We start from the raw sequence: 26080 nt of genomic DNA, 5'->3' as shown, positions 1-26080 counted from the left end.
CAATAAATACTGTACCGTGACATTCATACCGAGGTATTACCGTACCGTGAAATTCTGATACCGTTACATCCCTACTGTCCTTCACATAGAAACTGCATTAAAAAACACTTGCACAAGTGTAAACTTTTTTTTTTGGTAATTTGATATGAAGATGATATAATCCAAAGCATTTACAATTGTACAAGTCTTTAAAAAGCGTTGTTTTAGGATTTAAAGTGAAAGAGGATTTGTGTAAAATTAAAATAGACATTATTTACCACATAGTTAGTTTGCTATAAGTAAATGATGGGAAAAAAAGCCCCACCCCCTACTCAATAGTCTTTTTCAGTTACAACATACTAAAATAAAAGTCTTAAAAACCTCTGGTTCAAGTGGACTGTAAGCAGTGGTGTAAAATTCTCAAATGATTGTAATTAAGTAGTTTTTTGTCGTGGGGATGTTGCCTTTTGTTTGGAAATATAATCGGTTGACGTCAGATCCCAACGTCAGACTGACGCCAATGTCCAACCTAAAATTAACCAAATATCAATGTCTAATGATGTTGCAGCTTGACGTTGTGTAGACAGTACCACTATGACATTGGTTTCCATACCTGATGAATAAACATCTAAGGTCAATATGACGTTGGTTTAAAATGTTGGCTCGATGTTGAATTTTGGTCACTTTCTAACACAACCTAAAATCATCCAAACATCAACGTCATTTGATTATTGGACATTAAAATAACGTTGTCTTTAGACGCTGGCTAGACATAGAATTTTTGTCACCTGACATCACAGCCTAAATCTAACCTAATATTAACGTCTTATGACGTTGTGTGCCTGCTGGGCAACAACTAAATGCACTACAGAATGTTACGATTACACACACATCCACAATATTACATGTAAACGCATCAGCTTTTTCCAGCACAACACTCACCACTTTGGAGTACTTTTGAAAGGTCTACTTTTTACACTCATACTTTGACTAATATTTACCACAGATAGTTTTACTTTACTTGCACTACATTTTTAATCAAGTAATGGTACTTTTATTTAAGTATGATTTTTCAGTGCTCTTTACACCACTGACTGTAAGATGCTGATGACCACTGAAGTGTGCCATCACTCTTGTGAAAAGGGTCTAATGCTCCCTTAGTTGATGTTGGCAGCAGTAGCCTTGTGGTTAGCCCACCGATATACTGTATCCAATCCAATATGGTGCTCATCTCGACCCCAGTTTGATTGAATCCTGTGTCCTTTACCAGTCCGTAAAACATAGAGAGGTAAATTTTAGAAAAGAAAAATATTGGTTTGTCAATGTTACATTATGTTTACAGTTCCAGATTGTGTTTTGGGAATGAAGTAGAATGTCTCAGGGACGCCTTATTTGTAGAAACTGCCATATTGTTAGAAAAGGCATTGTTTATGGTTCACTGTCAAATATTTGTTACTGGAATCCAATGTAGAGATAACAATGGTTTAATTGTCGTCAGTCGTGTTGTGCCTCTGACGTCCACTGTACCCATGGTGTAAGTCATTTTTTGTTCTATGAAATCACAAGTGTGCAATGTTATTAATCAGTATTCTGGACGTGATACCATCACTGCCATATGCTGTGCTTGCTAATTGGTATTGACAGCTCAAATCCTATGCGTTGGATCAGCTGAGCTAATCATCTCTGACAGCCGTGAGCTGATTCTGCTGTGGGATCTGATCCTGAGGTTAAAGTTCATCACCGAATCAATGGCCACCAGCACAGCAGAGCATAAAAAACAAATCTTTGTTGTTGTTTCGCTTATCAGTGGGTCATCGGTCAGCAAATAAAGGTGTAAAATGAGGGAAAGAGACCAAAAACATATTGCTGTGGCTTTTATTTTGCTTAGGTGCCTGAATTTGGACTTTTCACAATAAGGCAGACTTCATACGGATCATGGTTAATTACACTTGATAATAAACGTTGTGCGTGAATGACAAATCATCATGTCCATAATTAAACTGAGGTTATTTCTTTGTGGAACAGCAGACGCTAAAATAAAATGAGACAACAGGTAATATGCAGCCAGATGAGCCCTTCAGGCAGAGTAATCTGACCCCACATGAGCACTTTAATGCCTGTCAGTAGAGAGAGGTCCACATGAAGAAACGTAAATAACTCATACAGATAATGGTAACATTTTACAATAACTTTGCATTGGTTAATGTTAGTTAATGTATTTACTAACATGAACAAACAACGAGCAAAACTATTACTACAGCTTTACATTACTACAGTATTTCTTTATTCATTTTCCTTTGGCTTAGTTTTTTAATCATCAGGGGCTGCAAAAGCGGAATGAACCGCCAATTCATCCAGCATATGTTTTACACAGCGGATGCCCTTTCAGCTGCAACCCACTAATGGGAAACACCCATACACAGTCATTCACACACATACATTACGGCCAATTTAGTTCCTATAGTGCATGTCTTTGCCAACACAGGGAGAACATGCAAACTCCACACAGAAATGCCAACTGATCTAGCTGGGACTCAAACCAGCGACCTTCTTGCTGTGAGGCAAACATGCTACTTACTGCGCCACCTTGCAGCCTGAATAAATACTTAAATGTGCTAAAATATACAGTGCTAACCACTGAGCCACCGTGCCACCCCTTGAGTATTTATATGAAACATAATAACATTACGGGGCGATGCAGTAGTGCTGTCGCCTCACAGCAAGAAGGACGCTGGTTTGAGCACTGGCTGGGTCAGTTGGTGTTTCTGTGTGGAGTTTGCATGTTCTCCAGTATTAATCCTTGTAACATTAGTTAAATAATTTTCGTAACATTAACTAATGATACCCTATTGTGACCCAGATGACTAACTTTAATTTTATAAGCACCCACAATGAAGCATGATAATGTTCTTTTTATTATAAACACACACTGCAGTTTAGTTGTCTGTTGCTGTAATTGTTTGCGCATTTTAAATTTGAACTTTCCTATTTTATGTTTAAAACGTTTTTAGAATTTTGATATAGTAATGTATCCAGTGTGAAACTTTAATCTAAATCAAACCCATGAATAAAGTCCACATCAGCTATAGCTTACAGGCCAGTCAAAACAGAAATGATTACTAAAGATGACTGTAAGAGCACCAGAAATTTTTGGCCACTTCAAAGACTTATCTGTTCTCTGGATTTGCTCATATATGAGCGATATGTGTGTGTGTGTTTATTATGTTATCAAAATTGTATGTAAGTTATGATGATGGTGTTTAGTAGTTGTGTGAATGATACTGAGCACCTTCTATAAATTCGTATGTTTCTCTGCTGGTGGAAAAAAAGCAGTTTGTGATGAACATTGATTCATCATGTAACTTTCTCATCCACACATGCTTATGGTTGTGTTTTAGTCTCAAATCGCGAAGTTATGTTGTGTAGACGTTAGATCTTAAAAATAATGGTGTAAAAAAATAAATGTGGTAATTTACTGTAAAATTTAGGCATCTCTTTTACCATATTTTTAACAGTTAAATGCTGGCAACCGTAGCTATATATATATATATATATATATATATATATATATATATATATATATATATATATATATATATATATATATATATTTTTTTTTATTTTATTTTTTTTTTTTTTTTGCCAGCGGCTATCTCTTTTTCAATTCTCACATGGTCGCCCACTGAAGCTAAGCAAGGTTGCACTCGGTCAGTACCTAAATGGGAGACCACATGGGAAAGCTAGGTTGCTGCTGGAAGTGGTGTTAGTGAGGCCAGCAGGAGGTGCTCAACCTGCAATCTGTGTGGGTTCTAATGCTCCAGTATAGTGAAGTGCACTCTTTACTGCTCAGTGAGCGCCGTCTTTCGGATGAGACGTTAAACCGAGGTCCTGATTCTCTGTGGTCATTAAAAATCCCAGGATGGACTTCGAAAAAGAGTCGGGTCTAACCCAGGGTTTCTGGCTAAATTTGCCCACTGGCACTGACCTCTGTTCATCATGGCCTCCTAACCATCCCCATATCATAATATGCTTCATCACTCTGTCTCCTCTCCACCATTCAGTGTGTGGTGTGCGGTCTGGCGCAATTTGGCTGCCGTCACATCATTCAGGTGAATGTTGCACACTGGTGGTGGATGAGGAGATTCCCCCCAATAATGTGTAAAGCGCTTTGAGTGTCCAGAAAAGCGCTATTTAATGTAAGGAATTATTAATATTATTATTATTTACAGTGTTATCTAGATCATTCAAAATGTAGTCTCTTACTGGACATACCTACACTGTAAAAAATGCAGGCTTCCACATTATTCAGTCATATTGACCCAACACAAATTGATTAAGTTAACTTAACACTTTTAACAAATTTATGTGGATTAAACATAATTGTCCCAATGAAATGACAAGCATTGTGTTGTTTCAGCTCATTTTATTTAAGTAGTTTGAACAAGCAAAAAATAAATAAATAATATATACATATATTTGAGTGTAGTCATTCACAGCACTAGTCTGAACCACACAATAATCCCTTTCAACCAAACTTTAGACTTATTAATGTAAGTCTTGGATAAAGCTGCTCAGCTTTAGAAAACTATTCTATGAAGCTCTCTATGCCTGTTCTTGAGTTAATCTGAAGGCTTCATGAGGTTTGGGGGTCTGAAGCCAATGACTCAGCAAAATGTTTGTGACTTCTGTTCACTGTGCACCTCAGCGCCTGCTGACATCGCTCTGTGACTTTATGTGGCCTGCAATTTTGTGATTGAGTTGCTGTTGTTCCTAATTGCTTCCACTTTTTTTTTATAAAACCACTAATACAATATTTAGTAATGAGGAACTTTCATATATTGTCTTAATACACAAGTATCAAGGTACTACGCTTTAACTGAGCTGCTGAGAGCGATTATTCTTATATAGATGTATGTAGAAGCAGTCTGAGTGATTTTTTTACACCTAAATTCAATATTTTGGAGTAATGTCCCAAAACTACTGAACCATTACGGATTTTATTGGTTTTCTATCTATCTTTGTTGAATTTCCATTTAAATGTTTCCATAGCTTTAATTTAATGCAACTTTAATTAAAACAAGATACATTGTTAGTAAGTGTATTCAGGTAGTCCAATGCTAATTATTTCGGATTGATGCTGTAATTATTATATGGATTGAGACATTTAATACGTCGGTGGTCACAAAAGTTTTTTTTTTATTATTTTTTTTTACAAAAAGTAAAGCGCATGAATTTAATGAACAATACTTTTACTTCCAATACACATCGGTTAAGCACACAAAAGCGCTCGTCTACCTGTCCTGAACTGGAATTGATGGTCTCCCTGACTTTATAGTACCTCCATTGATTGTGGAGGTGCTTGTCAGTGATGCATAAAATTAACACTGTGTTATAGGGCATGGATTTCTGTCAGGCCCTGACAAGATAACCCATTATTGGACGACGCTGCTAATTTGTTTTTGTTTATTCCGAAGTGTAATGTAACACTCCTTGAGCCCCAATGATAACTCTATTACCCGCAAATCCCAGGCAAACCCATTGACAGACACTAATCTTGGCCCTACTCCTAATTACATCAGGTTCTTGAGTCTTAATGAAGCGATCTTTACTCCATTTTAGCTGCTTAATGCTGCACACACCCCTGGCATCATTAGTTTAATTGCCTGCGTTTGCAGTGCGCGATTTTGACCTTTGTCTAGCCGAGTCCACTGCTCGCTCTTTGTGTTTCCCCCCTCTTGTCTTACCATGGAAATGAATTACTGATATATAATTTTGAGCAGCTGTTATTTGGAATTCAGGACCATCTGCTGTTTCCACACAATCTCATTATGAGTTAATATGAACATAATGAGACTGAAGGCCGTCTTGTTGTTGTGTATATCGTATCGCTCAATGAACACTTGTTGTTCAATTTGCCTTTCGAGTGGACAGCAATCTCAGGCTGATCAAAAATTAAAAGCATAGTTGGCCTAAAAAAAGTTTGAATTTACTCAATAAAAGCAAATTTTTCTATCCAAAATGTAATTTTTTTCAACATTAAATATATTTAGCTGAAATTGTGGTCATTGGAGATTAATAGTTCAGGTCAGTGGTGAACGATAAAAAAAATCATTCACAGGCATACACTTACCGGTCACTTTATTAGGTACACCCTACTAGTACCAGGTCGGACCCACTTTTGCCTTCAGAACTGCCTTAATCCTTCATGGTATAGATTCAGCAAGGTACTGGAAATATTGACATGATAGCATCACGCAGTTGCTGCAGATTTGTCAGCTGCACATCCATAATGCGAATCTCCCGTTCCACCATATCCCAAAAGTGCTCTGTTGGGTTAAGATCTGGTCACTGTTGAGGCCATTTGAGTACAGTGAACTCATTGTCATGTTCAGGAAACCAGTCTGAGATGATTCACACTTTATGACATGGCGCATTATCCTGCTGGAAGTAGCCATCAGAAAATGGCTACACTGTGGTCATAAAGAGATGGACATGGTCAGCAACAATACTCAGGTAGGCTGTGGCATTGACGATGGCAATTGCTCAATTGGTACTTTTGGGCCCAAAGTGTGCCAAGAAAATATCCCCCATGCCATTACACCACCACCAACAGCCTGAACTGTTGATACAAGGTAGGAGGGATCAATGCTTGTATCAAACTGAGCATAAGAATGGGGAAGAAAGGTTACATTTATAGAGATGGTGTATAAGTATATAATTTCACCTACCTGGGAAATAGAGGCCACATGAATGGTTGTGAGCAAAAGTAAGTGCACACAGCATGCCATATCATGTTGTTGATGCCAAATTCTGACCCTACCATCTGAAAAATGCAGCAGAAATACCAAGCAACAATCTTCTATTGTCCAATTTTGGCGAGCCTTTGTGAATTGTAGCCGCTCACTAGATAATTTCTCTTTTTTTGACCATTCTCTGAGATGGATAGCAGTTTCTGAAATACTCAGACCAGCCCAAGAAAGCAGATGGTCTTGACCATGTCTATATCATAGACTGTAAAAGATATGGACGTAATATCCGTAACGTCACCCACAGGTTTCTGAAGAACCCAAAAGAAGCTATCAGTAGGCGTGGGCCACTATCAACATTTTGTTTGTGCGTCATCGCACCGCCCTGGGAACAAGGGCAAAGAGGCAGAGCATGAGCGGAGCAACAGATGCATGCTGGCATTTTGCTTAATACTTCATTACCTGCGACTCGTTTGTGTTCTGACCACATGTGCTTGGTGTTACACTATATTAATAAAGTGTTTAGACTTTTAAAAACACTGCTGTAATACATTGAGCCACTAGGCATTGTTCTTATAAAGCTTTTCTACAGGAGGAAACGCAAATTACTTCCAAATACGTATATAGTCACATATATAGTCTGTGTTAGTAAATACAAGGCTATTTATGAAATCCAGGCATAACACTGTATGACAATGCTTCAGATGACTGTTCTAGAGCCTACATCTAATCAATCTGTCAGATTCTGCCGTGTATTACAGGTCTAAAGAACAATATAAATGATGAATGATCTTAAATAAAATAAATACATTTATAGAGATGGTGTATAAGTATTTAATTTCACTTACCTGTGAATGGTTGTGAGCACAATTAAGTGCACACAGCATGCCACATCATCTGATAATTGTAGGAAATATCTCCAAAAACACCTGACTGTGTAAAGCCTCATAAAACAAAAGAAAAATACGATGAATATGATGAATTCAGCAGCTAATCAGTGATGGTGACCAGTGAGACCTAGCTGTCACTCAAGTGGCCACGCCTTTAATTATGCAGACTTAATAAAACTTAATAAAAACAAAACAAAACAAATGAGTTATAAAAAAATCACCCCCTCAAAGTTGTCATGAAGGGTAATAATAGTTATATGAACCAAAATCATTCTTTGTACCAGTTTCTCTGCTGTAAAGTAGGCCATTTTAACACTGGGCTCAATAGAAATCTGCTCTATTATGGAGCCAGTACTAGCATAATTTCGATGAATTGCAGTTTCAGTTACTTCCGTGTTTGCTTCACGAGGGAGAGCGGGAGGTTGCCGCTTGGTCTACATGCCTAAATGCATTAAGTTGCTGCCATGTGATTGCCTTATAAGAAATTTGCGTTACTGAGCAGTTGGACAGGTGTACCTAATAAAGTGGCCAGTGAGTGTATATACATAGACTATAGAATACGCAAGAAATGTCAAGATATGTATACTTTTGAATGGGAAAAAGTGTAACAGTCAGTATGGCAAATGAAGCATCGCCAATCAGCGATTGCTATAGAATGACAATTCTGCAGGGGAGGGGCTCGGACCTGATGTGAGTTTCTGCATATTTTGTGTGATAACATTTAAAAATGAAACTAAAAAGACAGTTGTTGTTTAATTTCATTGGTTATTCATAATGTGAAATGTAATCGTAAGCTTGGCAAGTAGTTTCGGAGAATTTGTTGTTTCCCCAATTAAACAGAATGCCCGAGCATACTACCTGAGAGGTGGTTCAATCCACAGATCCTGAGTGCAATTATGAATGCCCGATTCACACAGGGCTTCAGCGTCAACACTTGATAGAGGCCGTGTCTAAAGTTGGGGCTGACCTGATCATCATAGCAGCGTCAGCCAATGAAATTAGTTCACAATCGGCTACTGTCTGAACTGATGTGTTTGCATACAGCAATCTGATTGGCTGACGCTTTCATTGGTGCTTGAAAAGTTAAGAATTTCCCAACTTCAGCGAGCAATGTCACTGAAGCAGCGCCGACGGATCGGCAATGCAGTACAGTAGACTATTGCGGACTAATTTCATTGGCTGACACTACTATGACAATCACGTTAGCCCAAACTTCAGACACGCCTTCGGTGTTGACGCTGAAGCCCTGTGTGAATGCATGGTCTCAATAGTAATTGACTTGCATTTCAGTAATTGATTTGCAACTCACCAAAGACCACAGTTTTAGATAAAAATCTTTAATGTTTTAGTGATGACAGGAAGTCAACATCTCGCTATTTACTCTCCCTAAAATAATTCCAAACCTTTTTATTTTTTCTAACACTAAAGACGATATTTTGAAGAAAGCTGAAAACCTGAAAACCCTTGACCTCCATGGTAGAAGAAACAAATAGTATTGGTACTAGTTTTAGGTTTTCAGCTGACTTCAAAATATCTTTTTTTGTGCTCCATAGAATAAAGAAAGTCAGACAGCATTGGAATAAGTGAAGGGTGAGTAAATGTTGACAGAATTTTTATTTGTTGCTGAACTATCCCTTTAAGGTGAGCAAATCAACCCCAAATTTGTATGTTTAGTACTCCATGTTTTACATGAATTTCTTGAATCGTGAGAATCTTGTGACACCGGAAAGTTTCGACTCACATTTATGAATTATTACCCCCTATACATGATGAAAAATGAACATAGTTATTGTATACATCATGTAAATATGAATTTAGCCTAACGAGTATAAGAGATTCACTTAAAACATTTGGCAAATGTGTGGATATGAAATCACATTTTATCGCACATCCTGTGTTTTATAATGAAAGACCAATATTAAATATTAGACCACTATGAAGCTGTTTTGAAAGAAGACATTTATTACATCATTTCAAATCAAAAGGAAAAACTCAACTGGACATTAAAGTGGAAAGCAGTACTTTATTTCTAATTATGCTACAAGTCAATGGCAAAACAAACAAAACAAACAAACGGAAAAAAAAAAAAAAACTTTAACCAGTTTTTTTTCTTCTTTTTTTAACCCCTGAGCACCACAATCCAGCTTTCCCATAATGCACTGGATTTATCCAAAGTGAATAAAAGGAAAATAAGCTTCATACACAGCGTATAATAGGATCTAAAATCTACCAGCATAGCATCGTTGACATCATAGCTAAACAAGGTAAACAACATGATATTCTTTAAGCACATGAGTGAATCTTTTTTTTTCTTAACCTTTATTAAAATGATAGTCTTTTCTTGTTTGTTTAACGAACAAATGTTCTTACATTGTCATCAGTAAGCCTGTGAGAGTGGTTTGGTTAAAGCTTTGGTTATGGAATCGCTCTGACTATGTTTTTTCTCTCTCCAGAGTTCGTCCAGGATTTGCGCTAGAAATCTCTGCAGTTTGGGGAAGAGACCACAGACAGTCATGTGAAGGAATAGACTGTGCCACTGCTGGGACAAAATAAGTCTCTTCATAAGCTGATCAAGAGGTAAATTACATCCAACAACAGGAATCAGACAATTGTGCATTGATTGTGCCCTCTGTAATTCCACATAAATATAGACTCTATATCTCCATTAATCCTCGCACCTATACAACAACAACAACAACAACAACATGATGGTCAGGTTTACTCCTTAGGTTGTGCTAAAATCCAGAAACAGCGATTACATTCTTAGATTGCCATTCGTGCGCTGAGACTCACTGAATAAACAGCTTGGCCTTCTCTAAAACATTTAGACCCAAGTGCTTTATAATCATGTTTTACCACAGCAGGATCAAAATCAAAACATTTCTCCGCTGTTTGAGGGTTAAAGTTAAGACTGACAATTTGAGGTTGGAAACTATCAACCTGACAATATTGTCTCATCTTTGGTTTTTGTAAAAAATAAGTCCTGTTCTGAACTTGTCTCAACATCAAATCCCATTAAAAGAAAATAAGAGATTTAGTTCATTTTAATTTAGAATACGTAATTGTTTTTTTTTTTTTGGACAGCCACATTAGGTTGTGAAGAGAAATGAGGACTCAAACACTGGCATCGATGGAACTGCTGCAAACCGTGAGCTGAAACACTTGCCTGAGGTCGCAGCTTGAAGGAGTTGTTCACCAAAATTAAAATTCTGTCATCATTTGCTCCACCTTATGTCATTTCTAGCTAATCAGACTATGGAAATAATCTGGTCACACTTTACGATAATGTTAGTAAATATATTAAGTAACATCACCAAATACAACAATATTGTAAAGTGTTACCAATCATTTTCAGAAAATATGATACAATCATGTCCTTTAACTGAAAGTCTATTCACCCAAAAACTGAAGCTTTAAAAGATTCACGAAGACAAACTGATTAAGTCAACACAGGCTCATTCTGAAAACGTAGTCCCGCGGACGTTTCTGGAGACCGCAAAATATTTAGCTGGATGTACGTATGGCTGCATTTCATTTTTTAAGCAAATGCTACGGGGAGGTATGACGCAGTTCCTTTTGTCGCTTACTGGCTGACCGCTTACCTCCATGTGGAGGGCTTTCCCACCGCAACCGTTTGTCCAGTTAGCTCGTCGTGTACGTCGCCGGACTTGAGATGCAGAGAGGAGTTGACGATGACCACAACCGGGTTCAAGTCCAGGGAAGAGCAGTTCCAGAAATCAGGTAAGACAAAAACAAAACCAAAAAAATAAAACTAACGAGTGAACAACAGGGTGGGGATGTGTCCGAAAACGTGGTAAAAATCAAGGGGTTTTCTTTTTTTTTTTTTTTAGGGAAGTAAGCGAGCGGGTGGGTCAATCTGTAAAATTGGTTGGGGTTAGGGAAGGAGGACGGTGGGTCGTTCTATTGGGGGGTTGCCCATTTAATCATTCAGTCAGTCGACAGCGGCATCTGGTGGGTTTACGAAAGAACAGCACTCACGAGAGACATTTTAACACACAGCGGCCTCTCGCGGATTCGCGAAAACAAAAACTGCAAAAATACGTACCTCCCGGGACAGATTTTGCGGCCTCCAGAAACAGCCAATGGGACTACGTTTTCAGAATGAGCCAGGGTTGGAGTAAGTCTTATGCGTTCTACACCACTGATTCAAAATAAAAGATTCATAAAGTTTTTGAAGCTGCATGAAGCAGTGAAGGGAATGAAGGGGAGGAGGGTGGTCACTTTTTGGGCACTTACTAACATTTATGTAATCTTACATTCAGAATTATTACTTCTTTAAATCATTTATTGTTTTACAAATCACTCTGCACCTGTTAGAAGTACTTCAATATGTTTAGGGCATTTATTTAATATTTGACAAAAAATTTTGATAAATATTTTGTCATGCCAGTAACATGTGTGTGTGTGTGTGTATATATATATATATATTTATATATATATATATATATATATATATATATATATATATATATATATATATATATATATATATGTATATGTATATTTATTAGCGCAATGGAGGCCAGCTAGCAAAGTGCTATGTTAGAGCAACCGACTCCCATGCCCAAGCCCAGAGTGCATTGGGTGCTGTAAGAACGGTGGGATTCACGTGGGAGCTCGTCCGGGATAGGAGAGAGGTTTATCGGGGTGAGTGTAATGAAGGCCAGCTAGCAAAGTGCTATGCAGGTAACCCTCACTCCTCTGACCTCTAAAAGTGCTTTGGCAACAGACACCAAAGGCCAAGGTCTTAAGCCTCCTTGTTAGAGCAAATCGCTGATTTGGGTTGGTTGCAGTAGGAACCGGTGGGTTACATGTTACATTAGCATGGATAACAATTATTATTAAAACACTCTATAATAGCTGCTTAATCTACAACGTTTGCACAATAAACACTACTTCATATTTAATCTTAAATTTGCAAACTTTTTATAGTGGACAACCAGAGAGATTAGCAATGTATAGGCTAAACTAAACGCTTCAGGATATAAAAATGTTGTCTAAATAGTTTGAAGCTTACAGAATATGACCAAACATGATGATTGATAACTGATTGTCAGGCAAGTGGATGTGTTCAAGAGGTGTATTCGCTATCTTTGACCAATTTAATATTACAACACCAAACCTTCCAAGATTGCATTGTGATTTATTTGCGCCTGAAGTATTGCCATGTTTATTTATTTTAATCATCTATTGGCTTGTTTTTTTAGGCTCTGCGGATAAATCTATCAGCTTTAATTAGAGTTGCTAAAGTGGTCAAACGTGGACAGCGATATATTGGTATTGTTTTTAAATAATGTATTAAGATTTTCCACTGGTCTTAATAGAAGTGTTATTGGTTGTTCGACCAAGATCTGGCAAAAGAAACAAGTTATTGTTCGTACGTCGCTCTGTTATTTCTCACTCCAAGTCTGTACAGCTAATCTTACACAATTCCATATTCAGGGCTGCAAACTTACTGATGCAACTGGCATTGGGTGAGGTAGAACTTCTGCTTTTGAACAATGTTAATATATGAATAAAAGCCCAAAGCCAATTCTGTTTATCATATAAAGCAGTCACGTCTCTTCAAAACCCTTGGAATAAACTGCTTGATACTATTAGATTTATTTTACAATGTCGTTTTCAGAGCTTTGGGTGAACAGAATCTCAACAGAAATATTAACATGTATTGCCTCTTCTTGTTGAAGTTGCTTTGGACAAAAAAGCGTCTGCTAAATGACTAAATGTAAATTAAAAATATCTTAAACTGTGTTTTTAGGAAGAACAGAATCTCTTATGGGTTTATAACGGCATGAGGATGAGTATAAATGATGACAGAATATACATTTTAGGGTGAACTAACCCTTTAACTTAAGATATGTTTCAAGAGATGAATTTCAGATCTGATTCAACAAATATCGATACTGTACAAATGAACATCGATCAAATCAACATTGATCTGACCAGCTGTATACATAAAATAGAATCCTTCTGATAGTTTATTTTCCCATGCATAAAAATGCGATTGACAAAGAAAAACAAGCAAAGCAGATGAAGCTGTGAAACCCAGTGTTCTCCAGCCTCTGGTTCACACAGGCGTGAGGGAATCTGGACCAGAAAGGCTATGGTTAAAAACTGGCTGCTGTGATTATGTTGTTGGCACAGTCTATAACAAATGAGGTAGATGTGTGTTCATTATATATTCCCTTCTTTGGTAAAACAATACAAATAGAAGAAAAAAAAAAAGAATAATCCAGTGATTTGTTGAAAAAACATCATTTTTCAAGTGGCTTCACAATAAAAATAAGAGAAATGAAATAAATGAGGTATATCTTGTTTTCATAATCTATCATCCGTGTACAGGTTTGCAGGATTTGTGAGGTATTGGGCTGTAACATGACTTTCTTTTCTTCGTTAAATAAAAGCGATGTTGCTGAAAGCAGCCCAAGGTTCGACACGAAAGCAAGAGAATAAAAGTAATAATAATAAATACAACTTGAAATCATCTACTGAATTCTAAAAAGAAAATGACACAATAACATCCTCCCATTTCTCTGCCAAGTGAAAAGAGAGGGGAAAAGAAAGTGTTTGAGCAACACAACAAAATGGAGAATGGAATAAAGGACGAGAGGTGAACTCTCAAATGCAAGTGCATTGTTGAAAACTTGATGAAAAATGAATTCTATTCACAACAGAGATCTCGCCTCATGAACTGATGCCTACGATGAGCCACATTCAGCCTATTCACACCACATAATCTTCTTCTCAGAGCCTCTCAACTAGTTGATCAACGTCCAGCTCAGTCACATGTCACAATATCTTTTGACCCCCGACTTCTGAAACCTGTATTAACCGGTGTGACCCGTTTTTCCCGTCTACTCTAACCATTCAATGAACACTTTGCTATAAAACACGAGCTGAGGTGCTGGAAAATCTTTAAACATTGTCGACAAGTGTTCCCCAAATAACTCACCAATCAATGGAATATATTTCGCCACGGCCGCAGGCCAAAACCAGTCACGAGAGCAGACATAATCCTGTCTGCTTTCTTCAATATCAAGCTATACATCTTGCACATCCGGCAAGCATTTATGATTCTCCCAGTCTCGTAAACGGGTGTGATAATAATACATTAAATAACTTTTTCTCCCTGACGATTTGATGCCCAAGTTAAATGGGATGTGCTTTGATTCAAATCGAAACGCTTGATAATTACTGTAACTATGGCGACTGATAGTTTGCAATGACATCAGATATGTGTGATGAAGTGGATTAAAAAACATTACTACGTTGCTCTTATTCTCTTTGGTAATAGCTGATAGTAGCTCTTGCTGTTTGTTTCAAGAATGCAACAAGTGAAGGCGAAGAAGAGTTTGGACTCCTGTGCCAAAAAATTCAGGATTGTGTAGGAAAGTGAAGATGGAAGCAGGTCAGTGCCCGTCCTCTGAAGCATCACTGCGCTTCTTGTGTTCATGGCATTGTCACGCAGTTTAGTGGCTCCGCACTGAATACGGCGTCCTTAGAAAAAAACAAAAAGCTGCAACTCGCTGCATATGTAAATGTAACACACTTTAAATGTGCGGCTATTAGCTGTTTTAATGGAAGTTTTTTTTTGGGGTGATGGACGCTCCTGTCCTAATTTGCAGAGGGAGGGTTAAAAAACAGTAAAAAGTGTACATTGAAGGAGACAGAAATAAGTGGTCCAACAGAATGACCTAAAGACCCTGCCTTGTCTGCAGCCGGCCGGTGGGGGAGAGTGAGTGAAGTGAGGTGTTGTGGGCCGGGATGAGGCTCATGGGGAGGTGGCTGGTCCGTGTGAGGATGCGCTGGAGGAGGCAGAGGAGGACGGCTGAATGTGGCTGCTGAGCCCCGGGCTGTTGCTCTTTCCCTGAGAGCTGTGTTGGTGATGGACTCGCTGGCTGCTGGGCATGAAGCCAATGGCTGGCTTACGGGCAAACAAAACCCCTGGAGTCACAGGACAAAGATGGAGTTAGTCTGAAGTTACATTTAAGGTGTATAAACATCAACCACAGCAGCGGCTTGAAAGATAGGTCAGCCAAAAAAGACAATGAAGTCATCATTTAATCACCCTGGAGCTGTTTTAATGGCATTTACCTTTTTGGTTTTTTAACCACAAGAGAAATTCAAAACTGGTCTGCTTGCACTCGTCCTTATAATAATGCTATTCAAATGTTCTGGTGGAAAATCAATCAAAGTTCTTTTATTTTATTTTAATAAGTATTATTTTGTAAAAATCAGGACTGTTATTTCCTTGTGTTAGTCCTGAGTTTTATTAATGGGAATATTCTTTACAATTTGCCCCAAAATACCAAAAAGTTGTGAGAAACCAAGATAATTACAAATCCCAGACAAAATAAAATGTAAGTACTTTTTTGTCTGAGGTAAAGAAATCTTTTGTGTTGATTGGTCAACTGGTCCAGACATTTAATTGAGTGAATAAATGGTTTAGTGGTGTTTGACAGGGTGTGCGCGACATGTCTGAAGAGCAAGGAGGGATGCGGTGGGAAGGGGTGAGAAGGGTGCGCAACGTATTTGAGGACCGGGAGGGAGACGCTCAATTACTGAGTTATTATCACTTGTCCCGCCCTATTCATAATTCTCTCTTCACATATAATATTTACATATTCATAATACACTGTGATATAACCAGGCTTGGATCGTATCGCTTTCTCACTACAATCGATCTGCTCCAGAGTTTGTTTCAATCGAGCCAAGACCACCTCATTCAGGTGATCTCGGAGCGATTGATTTGGCGTGGATCCGAGCGCGATTGCTGGATTCACATATGCCAAACAAACCGCGCTAAATGGGCAAACAAGACCGGTTCTGAAACAAAAGTCTAGTTGTGAAAGCACACATACTTTTTGAACCAGTGCAAGCATTTATTTTTTGCATTTCTCATTTTGTGGACTTCGAAATTATAAAAGCCATATGGCATTGCAGCAACCCCAGGCTGATGATGTATAAATAATGACTACGTTTTTATGCTAAATAACAATTCAAAATATACTAAAAATATGTCGTAAAATTAAATTACACATTAAATACTATCATGAAAACAATAAGGTTCATTATTATCATAACCACACACTTTCAACAGTACAGTAACAATATATATAACACTTAAAACATTTCTGTACGTGGTTCATAATGCTAACAATCACAGCACCCCCTTTATTTTCTGTACATTAATAAGTATCTTACTTTTTATTTAGATCTACTCAAAAAATGTGAAGATGCTAACTAAACGCAAACTAATATAGTGAAAATATGTGAAAACTATTTTTTATTTAAATAATTTTCACAAATTAAATCATTCAATTAATCTTATTTGAAAATGCAGATTTTTTTTTAACTGATGCCATCACTTAGGCCTGTCACAATAATCAATATATCTGACTTATATCGCACAACACATGGACATGCACTCAATCATTTTTGGTGATGCAATATATATCGCCTATACATAAAACCAATTCTAGCAACATTTCAGCTGATTGGGCAAAATCTTTATCGCTATTGGAAGTGTCAGTATAGTTAGAAAAAGACTATAATATTTACTATAAATTACTATAGTATATTTTCATGTGGGTGTCTGACAACTGAAAATAGATCTGCTAGCAGATATCACAGCCTCTGTTGCACTTTTTTGTTAAGATTTATTATTATTTATTTAGGATATGCGTTTTTACATTCCGATTCCAATGACTCATTATTCAGTTGTTAAAATGACTATAATTAAATGAAATATTCATAAGAATAAAATATTATGTGTTCTTTGGAAGAGCTTACTTGCATTGTTATGGTTATATTATGGCATTATATTTTGAGTGACATAAAATGGCCTTAAAATGACAATAATAGTTTATTGCAATATAATTTGGTGCAAATATATTGAGACAGGCCCACCATCACTGATTACATACTGTACAGTGGTTTATTTTGCATATCTGTACAAACAGAAATCAATGTGACAATATTGCCTGCATGCAGATCTTTTTAACACTTGACTGTCGTATAAGCTTTAAGATTATTTTCAAGCAGAACAGTATTGTGACAAATAAATCACAATTCAAGCTAAAAACAGCTTTATTTTTATAAACCTTTTACTGTATATCCATTGTTTAAGTTTGTCATTTTAAACATCACATCGGTTTTTCTAATTTCACTTTAATTCATTTAAACATATGAGTTTGCGTTTTAAAATAGGCTCTTTTTTGTTCAGAGTCTGATTCATATAGTATCTCTCTGTATATTTTGGTTGTATTAAAATCCTAAACAAAAGCATTAAGTTGTCAGCCGTAGGAAAAGTTCCAGGGCTGTGCGTCTTTACAGCGAACAAACCATTGAGTGGAAAAACGGATGCCACTTCAACTTGATCTCCCGAATTGTTCCCAGCAAGCTTATGAGGCATCTTCTAGTAATTACTGTCTCTCGCACATCAGGCACAAGCACTGTATCTTGCTAAGGCGCAGGGCCTTTCTCTCGGGCACGAAAGACAATAAGCTCCATCGACCTCCCGGCGCCCAGGCCCAATTTGAAGATATTTAACTTTTTTAACTCTATTGGACTTGCCACTTCATTACGATGGATTTTATAGCAAAGACATCAAATTGTGTGGAGGACTAAGCGAGGGGGTGCTGCTATAACTTATTGAATTTCCTGCCTGCAATTACATCAGCAAACGGCGCTCTATTTACCTGTGTAGACAACCCCATTTATTTCTATTGACATGTTGATGCTGCTAATGCCGTTGGTAGACAGGTTCAATGCAGTCTCTTGTCTATCATCTGTCAAGAGAGGAGCCAGAGAGCGAGGAAGAGAAAAACTCAATATGAGCATTTATAAAAGGAACACAAGAAGCAAGAGAAGCGTGCCACCAACTATCGGTGATAACTCATGAGTGACAGGATAAGGAGGGGTTTATTAAAAGAGTTAAAGGGGGGAGAGGGAGGTGATAACTGTCCAAAACATTTCCAGATAGAGAACTGCATCATGCGTTCAACATTACTTCACTGCGATCACAATGTTAACATTAAGCACAATGCATTCATCACATATTTAAGCAGCACACCATCTTTCCAGTCAAAAAAGGAGAAGATAAAACAAGAGAAATCATATCTACAAAAAGTCTGCAACTGTCAGGACTTTCACTCTGTCATTACTCTGTGTGAGGTTGCACAAAATAATATTTAATATAATCTTTAAATTGCAGAGTGTTTGTGTGTGAAAGTCTTGGCTTGTGTTATAGAATTATGTTATATTGTCTCAGCATATAAAAGAAGCTCTTGTTTTATGGGTTGAATAAGAGACATGAAAAAGACACATTGCTTATGAGAAGCCTGCAATCACCACACACGCACACTGTCATTAAGTTTAGTGAAATCATCAACATTAGATAAAGCGCTCAGTAGACATTACTTTTCTTCATCTGGAAAATTTTACCAAGAACATAAAATGAAGTTTGACTTTTCTTTTCGTAAGAACGCCTTATAAACCCTTTAACTACCCCACCAAGAAAAAAATGTTTGGATTGCATTTCTTATCTCCTAATGTCAGTAGTTAACATTTATTTATTTATTATATTTAGCACTTTTATTCAACACATCACATCATTTCTAAAATATCTGCCTCTACGAAATGTTTGAAATGTTGATTTATGATAAAAGAACCGGATTTAATACATACAATTGAAGTCAGAATTATTAAACGCCCTGAATTACTAGCCCCCCTGTTTATTTTTTCTCCAATTTCTTTTTAACAAAGAGATTATTATTTCAGCACATTTCTACACATAATAGTTTGTTCAGGAGACTATCGAAAAAAATTTATAAATGAATAGTAATAATAATAATTTTGATCTTAAATATTTTTTTAAAAATTAAAAACTGCTTTTATTCTACTTGAAATAAAACAAATAAGACTTTCTCCAGAAGAAAAAAATATTATCAGACATACTGTGAACATTTTCTTTCTCTGCTAAACATCATTTGGGACATATTTAAAAAAGAAAAAAAATCAAAGGGGGGCTAATAATTCTGACTTCAACTGTATACTATAAAAAAGTGATTTTTTTTTTTAGATTTAAAATAAAACATCGCCTTTAATAAGTATGCCATAAAAGATTCTTATTTAACCTGTTTTTTTTTTTTTTACAATAAAACCAAAATCGAGTGTAGTGATGCAACAAGATTATGTTTGTTTGAATTTTTTAAACTAACATTGCTGTGTGTGTAAACCATTATATAAAACAGTCATTCTGTAAATTACTTTAATAGTCATTATTTAAAAACATGGTCAACCGTTAACTTAAACAGAGACATGTTTCTTTCTATATAAATGTCTTCATAAGTGTCAAGAAAACAATATAAAAAAATCATTTGAAACAAAAAAGTGTTCAAAACTTTGTATCAGGGTAACTATTAGAGTTTTTTCATGAACAACTTGAATATTTTTAATCTATGTCTAATAGTTTTTGTCTATATACTGTAGATTTTTAATGTTGTTTATTTAGTTTTAGCAATATAGTACTTTGAAACTAAATGAAATATATATTTGGATATATTTCCATTATGTCAAGCTGAAACAAGTTTAAAAATGTCTCAAACCTGTATTTGTAAGACAAGACTGAAGAAAGTTGTCAAATAAATCTGACCCATTATCCATAAAAAAACTATCCATTATCTATCCTTCAGTTCGGTTAGGAAAAACTAGTTGACTAATATTTAGTCACGTGTGTTTGGCTTCTACAGCAGCCGTTACCTATTAGTGGTCTTCACTCTGCCCTAATCTACATCATCTGACCCATAATGCCCTCTAGTCTCATTATTGACTCAGTCAACAGGACTTTATGGGTCATTCAAGAGAAACACTACACTTCTACACTACACCATTTATTATGTATTTAAACAAGCCTACCAACTGCTGCTGTTTCATAAATCACCAATACAGCATCTTTCAAAGAGAACACAGAAGTTTCTTACAGAGTTTAACTCAATCATATTAGAGATTTTTGTGCAACCATACAGTGTATAGGACAAATTTGTTTGTTAGAGTGCACTGACCTCTGTTGTTGAGCTTAATGTTCATGGGCAGCTGTGTGGCCATGGCGAAGAGGTTCTGCTGCAGTGCGTGCTGCATGATCCTCTGCTGCTCCTCCGCCATGAGCATCACCTTCTTCTCTGGTGGTTCTCCAGACTCCAGCTTCTCCCGCAGCTGTTCCAGAGCAGCTGCCTGGACCGCTGCTGCTGCTGCCGCCTGAGCCGCACTGTGATGCCCAGCCAGAGACATGGGGATGCCCACCCTGTTCGTCAGGCAACTGGACAGCATAGAGTCCTCTGTGAAGCAACAAAACACATCTCAGCAGGACGAACACGTAACAAAACAAATATCTAATCATCCAAAATAGACACTCTTTAATGAATTACCCACTATCTAAAGTAGCGTATAATTGACTGCTACTTTTGTTTTAGGATAATTATTTAACAGTAATTTTCTGTTTCGTTGAGCGAGTTAAAATAGCTTTTTTAACACTAATTTAGCATGTTTTTAAATAATTCAGGTTACTATGAGTGCATTTATTTGATCAAAATAGTAAAAACAGTCAAATATTATTATATTTAAAAGAGACAATTCCTTTTCCTTCTCCTTAGTCCCTTTATTCATCAGGGGTCACCACAGCGGAATGAACCACCAACTTATCCAGCAAATGTTTTACACAGCGGATGCTCTTCCAGCCACAAACCAGTACTGGGAAACACCCACAAACTCTCAAATTCACACACACATACACTTCGGCCAATTTACTTTATTCAATTCACCTATAGCACATATGTTTGGACTCTGGGGGAAACCAGAGCATCCTGAGGAAACTCACGCGAACATGAGGAGAACATGCAGACTCCACACAGAAATACTAACTGACTTAGCCGGGACTCAAACCAGGGACTTTCTTGCTGTGAGGTGACAGTGCTAACCACTGAACCACCGTGTCACCCACAGTTTTTGTTTTAAAGTGTTAATTATGTATGTAATAATAACAATGAATTATATATAAGTTCAGTTCCGTTTCCTTTATTTTGTCATTAAAACATCACATTAGATAGAAATGACGTCACGTTAACACCCAGCAAGAATATGAAAAAGCATCAGAAAACAATTTAACAACCTAATATAATAAATCCGCTTTTGTAATTTCCTGTAATATGTAAAAATGATGTATATTAAATGTAGTTAAAATATAAACCTATTTAAAATCACAAAAATGTGTAAATACTTAAATACATTTATTGCACAGTTTGTTATAATAGTTATGATAAAATAACAGAAGTATTTATTTGACTGGTTATGGACTTTTTATTCCATATTGGCTATTAGAAGAGCCAGACAGAATCTGCAGACATATTTAGCTATTTCTGTGCAAAATTTTGTAAAAGATCTGCAGTACTGTATTAGGAATAAATCATATGAACATTTGCATATTTGCCAATAATATTACTAAAATTAATTGAAAAACTGGATAAATATAAATTTACATATAAATTAGACGGTGCGTCCATAGATTCTGTGGGCCTAATATTTTTAATGGGGTCCTGTTTAAAAGTCTAAGAATTACAGGATAATTAAAGGATGCATTCAAACAAAACAGGTTTATCAAACAGATATATTCATTAAAAGTTAGATTTTTAAAACAATTAAATTCAAGCAAAATACTACAAAAACAAATGACAACCTACAAAATTTCAACTACATTTTGTATTTTTTATTTTTGCTTCTCTTGATTTTTCCTCTTGTTTAAGTTTGTATTTAATTTTTTTCTATAACATATAATTTTGTCTGTACTCGTTTTTAGACCATTATCCAAGTTGTGTAGGTAGATAAGCTCCAGATTTGGCTTCAGTACTGACTAATCTAATGTATATGCACAAATACAATATTGTATAGCTTCCTATTAAAATATGAATTTAAAAGAGAGATTTGTGAGGGGTGTACGTACACATGCTGAGCACTGTATTATTGTTAGATTAAATCCTTAACAATTATAAAAGTCTTTGTTTTTAATTCAATGCTTCCTTACTGAGAAAAAAAAAAGGTTTTGCAGATGAAAAGGAAGTTATTCAGCATCATTTTATTTTATACGTTCAAGTTTAGAAACGTGCTGCAGTCATACATCCTCATAGGGAAGCATGAGCATGACGAATCATGCAGTGAGCTCTGACATCTATTTAAAGCTGCTTTGTAAACACTATAAATACTGTCAGATTCGTGAGGGTCTTTGATCCTTTAAGACTTGCGTGACTTGTCTTTTTTCCATACGGGCACATTACTGAATCATGATGCAGCCCGTGTGTCTTTGTGTTTCATTGCTCCTGCTGGTGTGATCCGGAAACTGGCAGAGTGGGCAAGAGGAAGTCCTGCAAGCTGTTTCCTGTCCACTCTGATGACCATTCAGGACACAACGTGGAATAAGCGTGAGTAAGAAATGGAAGTGCTATTGTGTCAGGGAGATGACTTCTCCTTTGGAGGTAATTTAGATTTGATGATTTATATAACATTCAGTTTCCTGATGAGGAATATCATTTTTTGCCCTCCTTCTCCAAAACAATCTAAAGCAAATAGAATGCTAGTACATTTAGAAGGGTTTCCATTTAAATTAGTTTTTTATTGTATACATTATTTTTTCAACACGGTTTAAGTGTGTGTTTTTAACTTTGTTTAATGTAGCAAAATGTTAGTGCCTTTTACTGTAGTTATCTTTCATTAATAAGCATTGGTATGTGAATAATAAATAAGCAATAATGTTCTATATGAATATTTGCAGGACTTAAATGAATAGCAAACTAATAACCTAGAGGAAATAGCATCGCCTATAGCTGGTGTTTTCATTTCTATTGTTCTACAGATCTACTATATGAGGGTCATGTAATGCTGCTGTTTTGATTGCGTTTGACACAGTTTCATACTGATAATATCATGGCGGTCATTGTTAGTCTTGCCAAATGTGGTCTCATCAGCAATATATGACCTGTGTCATATGTGTTTATTTCAGTTCAATAGGTGAAATGTTGCCAAAAAATGCACTAAAGTATAATATAGTATAAACCTTGTATTTTGCAAAAAGGAACCAGAATCGCTCAACCTAACCTTCTTGTTTCCACTTTATTAATTCCCTAATTACTTAATTAAGTAGTCAAATGAAGTATTAAAAAGCAGTCAAAAAAACTATGCAGATAAATACTAGAACTGGCAACGTGGCGAAGATAAGGCTCACCATTATCAATCACAGACATGAATTTCCTCAATGACATCACTTGATTTTATATTTCAAGGTTTTCATTCACAGAACTTGTCTGTTCATGAAACATTTATTGAGGTCTGGAGGAGCTGACTGAGAGCCTGAACAAATCTTTTCAATTTTTTTCCCTAAGTAACAAAAATCTGTCATAATAAAATAAAATAAATCTTGTGCACTTTATCAATTTATGCCTGTATATTATAGTGTCAACACATGCATTTAAAGGCTGTTTTTCTCAAAAAGGGGCAGAAATTTCCACTCCAGCACCTACACCAAAATTCTTCTGTTATTCATATCTTCATATCTGGGTAATTTTTACAAAGGTATACAGTATGTTCATTTCCCCAATTACACACAACATTTTATTATATCAAAAATTGTAAAAAGATTTATTTACTTTATATTGAGTATTTATTTATATAGTGATAAAAGCGTATTTATCTAATCCAGTCTGTAAAACCTTTCACACTAATACGTCTCTAATATGGCGGCACGGTGGCTCAGTGGTTAGCACTATTGTCTCACAGGAATAACGTCGCTTGTTTCAGTCCCGGCTGGGTCAGTTGGCGTCTCTGTGTGGAGTTTGCATGGTCTCCACCTGTGTGGGTAGGTTTCCTTCGGGTGCTACGGTGTCCCCTACAGTCCAAAGACTAGCGCTATAGATGAATTGGATGAACTAAATTGGCCTTAGTGTATGAGTGTGTGTGTGTGTGTGCATGTGAGAGTGTATGGGTGTATGAATGGCTAGAAGGGCATCCACCGCGTAAAACATATGCTGGAATAGTTGACGGTTCATTCGTCCCTGATAAATATGGAACTAAGTCAAAAGAAAATGAATGAATAAATGTCTCTTTTTTTTGTGACAAAAAATTTGTTTGTGCTAGAATTATATTGAAATTAGCTCAAAATTATTGAAACAGTGCCTCATTTTTATATTTAAACATCATTTTAAAAAACTTTAAAAACAAAAATGTTTGCAATTCTTAATGTAATCAATCAACTGGGGATACATGGTTCTATCTATTAGCTATTTCTACCCTATTTACCTGTAGTGTCTTGCTTTAAACTACAGTGGCCTGTTCAATTTTTATTAAAAACCATATTGTCCAGACAGATTCAATGTTGCAAGTTCTGGATGCACTAATAACAACAACAACAACAACATATAAAATAAATTTTGTCATTTGTAACATAGATGTGCTGTGAAAAGGAGAAATCTAACCTTTCTTGATGCCGGGGGTCTGGGTCATGTGTCCGCCATTAGGGGTGGGCATGCTGATATGGGGCATCTGGAGTTTTGGGGATGCCAGCAGTGTCGGGGTGCCCACGGGGGAGTAATTGAAGAGGGTGGAGCCATAACTCTGTCTCCGCCCTTCACGACGGTTGCTGTCGATAGCTGCCTGCAGCTCCCCGGGAGAGCTCAGCCCACGCTTTTCACATTCGTAAGGGTAGAGGTACTTCATATACCTGCAGGGAAGAAACATTCTGTGAAGGACAGAGCAATCACAATAGCACTAAGGCTCTGTTTACACTGGTATTAAGATGCATTTTCATCGATCCGACCATAAGTGGACAAAGGGGTCACGTTACCATTCACACCTGCCATTCAATTGTGTCTCTTATTTCCATTTTTTAACCACTTTCAACTATTTTCTAAAGAGAAAGTGTATGTGGGCTTTCTCTAATTTTTACTGCCAATGCTAGCACAACTGAAGAGAATGACCATAGCCCGATTTAAAAATCTTATTTGCAGTCACATATGGACAAGTGGGAGAACATTCCACTTATTTTTGTCTATTTTTACACTTTAGACCATCTCTGGATGTGTGGACAAGTTCAAAACGTTTCACTTGGAGTTGCCCATGTGTAATAGTACTGATGAATCTTAAAATCAGATGTAATATCAAGTGATCCTAAACAATAATGCAAATATTAAATAAATTGGCACATGCCACCATTAAGCTGCAGGAACCAACTCAAAACTAAGTGTACTTTTCTGAGGCAGTTTTTTTACTGACACTGTTTACTGTGTGAACAAGAGGAGATCTAAGACCCACCTTATAACACTGAGCTCACAATCCTGCAATATTTTAATCTACAGTATAATAAAGAAGAGGGTCTTATTATAATTATTGTTATAACATATTTTA

General features: G+C 36.5%; 1 protein-coding gene across 22 annotated transcripts in view; it reads right to left on the bottom strand.

Annotated features, from left to right (window-relative positions):
- Window positions 1-13596: 13596 nt before the first annotated feature.
- The window catches only part of arid3c (AT rich interactive domain 3C (BRIGHT-like)), a 219997-nt gene continuing 207513 nt past the window's right edge, over window positions 13597-26080 (bottom strand). For 21 of the 22 annotated variants that reach the window (XM_073950923.1, XM_073950907.1, XM_073950914.1 and 18 more), the window contains 4 exons: window positions 25153-25397; window positions 20701-20973; window positions 18337-18426; window positions 13597-15580 (listed from right to left, as the gene is read on the bottom strand). In XM_073950923.1, the coding sequence (XP_073807024.1) occupies window positions 15408-15580; window positions 18337-18426; window positions 20701-20973; window positions 25153-25397 (781 nt within the window). In that variant the 3' untranslated portion in view covers window positions 13597-15407. 22 annotated transcript variants of the gene reach the window in all.

Source organism: Danio rerio, chromosome 5, assembly GCF_049306965.1.
Source record: "Danio rerio strain Tuebingen ecotype United States chromosome 5, GRCz12tu, whole genome shotgun sequence".
Lineage (NCBI taxonomy): Eukaryota > Metazoa > Chordata > Actinopteri > Cypriniformes > Danionidae > Danio > Danio rerio.
Note: the sequence above shows the minus strand (reverse complement) of the source record. Positions and strands in the feature narration are given on the sequence as shown.